Source organism: Carassius gibelio, chromosome B3 (assembly GCF_023724105.1).
Source record: "Carassius gibelio isolate Cgi1373 ecotype wild population from Czech Republic chromosome B3, carGib1.2-hapl.c, whole genome shotgun sequence".
In the NCBI taxonomy this organism is placed as follows: Eukaryota; Metazoa; Chordata; class Actinopteri; order Cypriniformes; family Cyprinidae; genus Carassius; species Carassius gibelio.
In genome coordinates, this window is record NC_068398.1 from 9084989 (window position 1) to 9092977 (window position 7989).

General features: G+C 34.8%; 1 protein-coding gene across 3 annotated transcripts in view; it reads left to right on the forward strand.

Moving 5' to 3' along the window:
* Positions 1–7116, forward strand: part of LOC127952831 (cAMP-dependent protein kinase type I-beta regulatory subunit) — a 54734-nt gene extending 47618 nt beyond the window's left edge. For all 3 annotated transcript variants that reach the window (XM_052551671.1, XM_052551672.1, XM_052551670.1), the window contains exons 10-11: positions 3014–3095; positions 4667–7116. In XM_052551671.1, the coding sequence (XP_052407631.1) occupies positions 3014–3095; positions 4667–4839 (255 nt within the window). In that variant the 3' untranslated portion in view covers positions 4840–7116. The remainder of the gene's footprint in view (positions 1–3013; positions 3096–4666) is intronic.
* The last annotated feature ends 873 nt before the right edge of the window (positions 7117–7989 follow it).

The following is a 7989-nucleotide window of genomic DNA, read 5'->3' on the forward strand; positions in this document are numbered from 1 at the left end:
TCACTGTAAGTGCTCTCTCTTGGTAACAGTTTGTGTGCATTACATTGATGGTTTTTGCCAGCCTGTTTAATTTTGGTTTTAGCCTAGTCTTTGTGTGAAGCTGTCATTTTAGGTTTTAGTTTATTAGTTTTAGTCACGTTCATACTCTTTTTAGTCTAGTCATGTTTCAATCATCTAAAAGTCTCAGCATTTAAGTCTTATTTTAGTCAGAATTATCCATGACTATTTTCGTCAAATTTTAGTCGACGAAAACTGATCACATTTAGTCTTTTTAGTAATGCAATTCTATTTAACCCAGTCAATGTAGTATAAGTATAGACAAAACCAAAATTTTATTTAGCCAAACCCATTTCGAACAAGGTTATCTTATTATATGATGTTACCTTATAAACTCATGAATACATCCATTCCGGACACATGAGACGCTCTGATTTGAATTTACAACATTTATTTTACCAACCAAATATGTTAGAAGTACAAACATCGGTCCCTTTTTCTGTGTCAGACTTAACGTTGTTTGTTTTCATTTTCTAAATAATGCCGCGAGTGGGGCTTGAGGAAGTGATGTCACCTGCATCTGCGCAGTGCGACCTGATGCAACCCCTGAAGTGAGACACAGGAAACAGAAAAACTGCAAAATAATAAAAATAACGCGATTAAACAAGACGAAATAACATTTTGTTTCATCTCGTTTTGGTAAACGAAAATGAAGAGAGATTTTAGCATACGTTTTATTTTTTTAACCACATTTAGTCTCGTTTTTTTATTCGTCAACAGTATTGCATAATACATTCAGGGCCCTATTTAAACGATCTGAAACGCAAGCGTCAAAGCGCGAAGCGCAAGTAACTTTGTGGGCGGGTCTCGGCGCTGTTGCTATTTTCCCGGCGGGATAAATGGCTCTTGCGCCCAGCGCAAATCTAAAATGGGTTGGTCTGAAGTAGCTTCATTATTCATAGGTGTGGTTTGGGCGTAACGTGAAATAAACCAATCAGAGCGTCATCCAACATTCCCTTTAAAAGCAGGTGCGCAAGTTCCATTATGGATTGCTATTATTATGGCGTATTTACCAGGCGCACGCCAGGAGCGGTTCACAGCCGAGGAGACTGAGGTTCTTGTAAGAGCAGTGAAAGACTGAGAAGTTGTGTTGTATGGGGATGGGAGAAACCCACCCAAAATACACCACAATGATTTCCGTCATCTCATGTGTTAATATTTTTTTTTAGTGTAACAATTTATGATATGCAAAAATAACTGTTGCATCTGTGTAGATTACATGAGCAAAGTGTATGCGCGTTGTGCACGCTATACATTATGGTCAAGCATGCGCCCTTAAAATAGCATAATAAACAACGCGCAATGCGCCACTGACTTTAGACTAGGTTTTTTCTGGTCAGTGGCGCAATTGTTTAATGGAACAGCCAAATAGCACCAGGGATTGTTTGCGCCGGAACACGCCTCCTTTTTTGCGCTGAACCGCCCAGGGAGCGCAAGTTCATTCACTAGTTTAGCGACGTGCTTCTGTGGAGGGAAAAGCGCGCTTTGCGCGGGTGCAAAATAGAAATGACACATGCGTCGGTGTACAAAGTCAATTGCGCTGGGTGCAAGATAGGGCCCTTAATTATAGTCATTGTCACATGACCAGCATTTTCGTTGCATCTTGTCTCGTTTTCGTCACTTGATAAAGGTTCGTTGACGACGATATTTAGTCATAATTTTCATTGACGAAAGAAACACTGATTACCACTAACAAGGAAATTAAATTTAATCAAAATTGGATAAGTTCATTGATATTTTTTTAATTAGATGTTTATGGAAAAGCTTTAATCTTTAATCTAAGTGTGCTGTTGTTTGAAAACCACATCAGCAGTATCTGTAGAACTGCTTTCTCACATATGCAATGTCACTTCATCATAAAGTTCCCTAATGGTATTTAAAAAATTAGTCCACATTTTTTTTCTCTTCATTTAAATTACAAATAGGATACAAATTGATGCTGTTGATGTGCAAAGCCCTGAGTGACGTGCCAAAAGAGTCTTTAGATGACCTCTTAACCCACTACCAACCCCCACATTTGCTTACAAGATACCAGTTTACTCACAGTCTGGAGGGTAATGAAATAATCTGGATTTTTCATGTCAAAAATATTGTTAAGTAAATTATTTAATAATAAGAATAAGAATAAGAATAATGGATGTAATAGTTATTCTATATTAACAGTATTTTTAATTATTAATTCTGGATTTTTTTATTATTTATTTTATAGAAGCATTTAATTGAAGAATTTAATTTCTCATATATTACAGATTTTTCTGTTTTATATTTATTTATTGAATTTATATTTTAAATATATTTGTAATAAATAATAATTGTTATTATTATTATTATTATTATTAAATACTATTTTATTTAATTATATATTTTTTTAATTAAGCACATTTGTTTAATTTATGTTTATTTAACCGATTTATTTACTTACATTTTTTAACATTTACACCAATTACATTATTCTAATAATGGTTTTACTCTTTTTGTATTGATTAACTGCTTTTGTGAATAGAAAAGCCTCGGCCTGTGGGGCCTCCCTCCTTTTACTGTTGTATTGTGGGTAATGCATTTGTCCTTGATGTGACAAATGTGACAGAACGTGTGTGGGTTTCCTTGTTTATCTTCCTAAATGAGTTTTTGCATTGCATTGTGGGTCGCTGCATGCAGTGGAACTCTATAAAAATCTCAACACTGACAGGCCCAGGTGTGCGTGTATGTAAGTGTGTGTGTCAGTCTATGACGTGTGTTTGTGTGTGTGTCTTGCGACTCCCTGAAGCAGCATGCAGAGTTGTCTAAATCCTGTACACCTGCAGGCGTATAAAGCAAAGAATCTCTCTTTCACTAATCCTTCTGACGTGTCTCAAACTCGACACCATGAGCTAGGCTTTTCAGTCTCCTTTTTCTCCTCTTTTTGTAGTTTTCCTCTTCATGAAACCTGCATCTCACTTTCTCTTTCTCCTCCCAGGGTACAGCGTCTGTTCTGCAGCGCAGGTCTGATAACGAGGAATATGTTGAAGTGGGCCGCCTGGGTCCGTCTGACTACTTCGGTAAGTGTTGTGAGAAACGCAGAGCCTGCAGCGTTGTGCCAGAGTCTTGTAAATAAGAGAACAGAAGTGCCTAAGCCAGACAGGAAGAGTAGTTTTCCTAACAGGTGGCAGTTCGTCATGTGCAGGGCTTGCAGAATGTAGATCTGTGTGCTTGTTTACCGTCAGTGCGGTTTACACTACTGCACCACAGGCACGCTGATCTTTAGCTTATCGCATGTCAGGATATAGTAATATTTACATTATATAGCGAGACACTGCTTTTTGTATTATGACTGTATTATTTCAAAGCAGTGTGTTTATGTTATCAGCATACACCAAAGCCAGTGAATTTTAACAGATGACTGCTTTAAGATGAAGTGAGACTTTCTGCACGACAAGTGTCACCAAACAAAATGGCAAAAATAGTGATTGTTTTAAAGAGGTTTTCTAAACACTCCCCCATCTGCCATTGGTTGACCAGAGAGATCGTCCCTCCTCAAACTCATACCATTGGGTTGAGTCAGTGTTGCAGTGTTTGGCTGGTCAAATGGTTTTTGAATTTATTAGTCTTTGCATAAAATAAAATTTCAAATTACATTTAAAAGTACCTTTAAATGTCTGTTTAAATGTCTTTTAAATACTTTGTTGTTGTCTACTTATTTTCTTTAAAGGGTCATAATGTACATATTTGTTTCATTATATCAACCTATAAAGTTAATGTTCTTACACAAAGAGCAAAAACAATCATAATAATAAAATAATATGTGTATTTTTCATATATTTTTTACATTAATATATTATTTATAATAATGATTATGATTATTATTATTATGAAACTAATTACTACTAAATATTATAATATTTAATTATTTTGAAAATGCTTTGTCTTATTCATTTATTTAAAACTTATGTTTAAAAAAAAATTTTTTTTAGAATGTTTTATTTTGTGCTGATTATCTACTGTTGGTCTTTGCAACTTCTGCAAAATGACTATGATATAGGAAAGCCCTGATCTGTCAGCCTCATTTTCAAACATTTAGTAAAATAACATGTAATTGTATAACAACTTTTAGATTTTTTTTGTCCTTTAAAACGGGGCATAATCTACACATGTGTCTTTATATTCAATCAGTGTTTTTGCAAAACCAGTGCAAAAACATCTGTTTTCCCCTCTGTCTGAATTAAACTGACTGTTTTTCTACTGTACTTTTTAAACCTTTATATGTAAATGAACCTATGATCAGCTGACATTAGTGTAGCAGCATTGTTCACACATTTATTCATTCGGGAAAGCCTGGTAACTAAGTATTGAATAGTTGTTGTTACTTATGTAAATTTAAGCTGTACCAAAACAGAGCCCTGAGGGACACCAGACCTGATGCCATAATGCATTTCTGAATTATTTTGTCAGCCTAGTAGTAATTAATGGTCTGGGTGCACTAGGATATTTTGAGTTTAGAATGTTAGAGTTTGCAAAATCTTTTTTATGTCAAAGGGAAAAAAAGTGGGAAAATTAAAATTTATTTCTATATTATGTAGCCGTTGAATCATGTCATTAAGCTAATCTGTGTGTGTTTTATTTATTTATTCAGGTGAGATAGCGCTGCTATTGAACAGACCCCGTGCAGCCACAGTCGTGGCCAGAGGCCCGCTCAAGTGCGTGAAGCTGGACCGGCCACGATTCGAGCGCGTCCTCGGGCCCTGCTCTGAGATTCTCAAGAGGAACATTCAGAGATATAACAGCTTCATTTCCCTCACAGTCTAACCCGACCTTTATGACATGCATCTAAACCTCTGTCAGGTTACTTGGGTGCCTGGTTGCATAAAATAATGTGAAGTACTTCATCTTTTGCTTAAATATTAGCTTAACTCTAGTTGAGTTGCTCTGAACTGGGCTGAAAGTAAATAATAATAATAAAAATATATATATTTTATGCAGCCAAGCATCCACTTTTTTTTTTTTTTTTGCAAGAAGCACAGTGCTCCATCTTTCTGCTCTTTTCCTTTATGTGATTTTCTTTTTCTTATGTGCACTTTGAATTGACCTGTGCTGTCACAAAGCTTTATTTCTGCAGATTAAGAGAGGAAATGAGTTGCCCAGACAGACTGATATGAAACATCTTCATGTGGCATGTGTAAATGTCATATAGTACGTGATGCATGCAGACCAGAGATGCATTTTGTACACTTGCCATTGAGCATTGCACAGAAAGCTAATATTACAGATGGCACAAGTATATGAATAAGTTTACACAGATGAAAGAGTTTTATATCCTTTGCCTTTTAGCTGTGTGTTTAGCGTGCTGTGTTTAACCCCATGTGGGTCCGATTGCTGTCTTGTTCGAGAGCTCTGACCCTCTAATGCGAAATCTGTTAATTGAAAAATGTTTTTTGCTGTTCTATAGTGATATTTTCTTCTTGGCTGTTCCATCCACCCTTAACCTTCTCTGAGTTGTGCTTCTGCAGCTGGAATTAATGGGAAGGGGTTTGTTACATTTTAAGACACAAGTTTTAATATAGGACAGCTAAAAAAATGGGTGTTTTCATGAGAGTCTCGCTGAAGTCTTAATGTGTTGTAAGAGTTGAATCTGTATGCTGTTGCTTTTCTTTTATGCTTTACAGTGCAATTGTATTACACACAAATGAACATCCACACACATGCTCTTACATCCTGAGGCCATGGCATGTTTGGGTGAATCTAACGAAACCTGTCAAGAACATTTCCAGGTCATATTTCACCCCGATCCCTCCAAACAAACACACACACAAACACACATATCATAGGCTTCATATGTGCAGTATATACTGAATGAAGCCAGTTTTTGAACCACTGAGATTTGGAATAGTGTTTTTTGTACTACCTTTAGTTTATGCTAATTTAAATTAATTAATTAAAAAACATATTTTTTTCTGTGATTCAGTAAATTAATTAATACGTAATTGAGAATAATCGCAATTTCAATACATTTGTGGGGAATAAATGGGTAAAATATTTTTTTCGTTGTTGTTGTACAGTGTTGAGAATATTGTTAAGAAATGTACACAAGTGTCATTAAAATAATACAAACACAAAGCAAAAAATGCTCTTAAAAAATGTGTTTAAATTGATTTCAGAAAAAAATATAATTCGATTTTGGGGTGAAATGTGACAAGTTTGTTTGTGGTTCATCAGTTTACCATAAAGGACTAATTGATGTTCCAGAATTGATCGGAAATGGTCAAAAGTAAATAAAAAATTTAGAATAATTAAAACTAAAGTAAATTTGTGGGTAATAAAATGCAATAAGATTTATTTATTTATTTTTTATTATTTTTATTTTATTTGTATTGTATTGTGGAGAAATGTACACAGTTGTTATGAAAATAATGCAAAAATATAACAACAATGTCCCCAAAATGGTCTTACAAAGAGGTATACATTTATGAACATTTTGGGTGAAGTGACAAGTTTGAGTGCAATTCATCAGTTTATTATATAGAACTTACTAATATGTTACAAAATTTGTCAGAAAAACCGAACTACTGTAAATTTGGGGGAAAGCAATGGGAATTCAATATTTTAGTAGTACAGTATTGAAAATACAGGAGGAGAAATGTACTCGGTCATCATCAAAATAATGCAAACTTAAAAATACTTTTAATGGGGGGAGGAGGGAGGTTGTGCGATTCACCAGTTTACCCTGAAGTACTAATGGATATGTTTCAAAATGAATCAAAAATGATCAAATTTGTTCTTAGTACCTGCCTACAACAGCATTTTGGCCATTGGGTGTGTGTGTTTGTCAGTTCAGAACAGAAGTGCTGATGGTTTTGAGGCAGCCATTGTAAGGAGAGTTTTGATTTTTGCATTTCAGTTTATTTAGATGAATAAGTTGGAGGTTATTTGAGTGAATTTGGAAGGAGTGATTGTGCATGCTTTGTATCTGGGTTTTTACAAAATAAAATACACCCCCACCACACACACACACACACACACACCAACTTTTACATGCATTCTGTGACTCAAATCTTCAGGCCAATAAAGAAAAGCTTCCGAACACCATTCAAAGTCTTGTTGCTGTTTAATGCATCTGTTTGTCTCTTTAAACCTCCTTTGATCTTTTCTAGATCACCTTATCATTCTTCCTGTCTGTCTGACTCTCGTTCACCCCGGATCTCTCTCTCTCTCTCTCTCTCTCTCTTACTCCCACTGCCAGTCAGATGTCAGCTTGTGTTGTCAGAGGAAGGGGAGGCCAGCGAGATTAAACTGGAGCTTTTGGCTTTGACACATTCCATCTGATCTTAACCACACTAAATCAACTGGGGAATGTTCTCAAGCCTGCCAGTCAGCCACTTTATACACACACACACACACACACACACACAAACACTTAATTAGAAAAGCTTCAGTCTGAATTGATGACCTCTTCTTTTAAGACCTCAATTTTCTTTCCATTGTTTCTAATTCAATTGTAACTAATATTTTTTTTCTATTATTAATAAATACTTATTTTCATTAATTTATATTTGCCTCAGAGGTATTAATTTCCTCTTTTCGTCTTTTCTATCAAGATTGTTTTATTTAATTTCATGTGTCAGTTGTTTCGTATATGTTTTAATGGCATTATTGTTTCACTTATTTATCAATGGTAACGCTTTAGTATAGGAACCAAATCTTATTCTAATTGCATATAAGAATGCCTATTATTACCATATTAAAACTTATAAAGCACATATTCTGCATGACTATATTTTGACTAACTATTAATAGGCAGCAAATTACGAGTTTTGAGGCAAAAGTCATAGTGAATGGTTGGTTTGCGAGAATTGAACCCATTTTTACATATGATATATATATATATATATATATATATTGCATGCTTTTAAGAATCTAATTTTCTTTTTCTTTTTTTCAATAGCATTGTAATATTTAGCA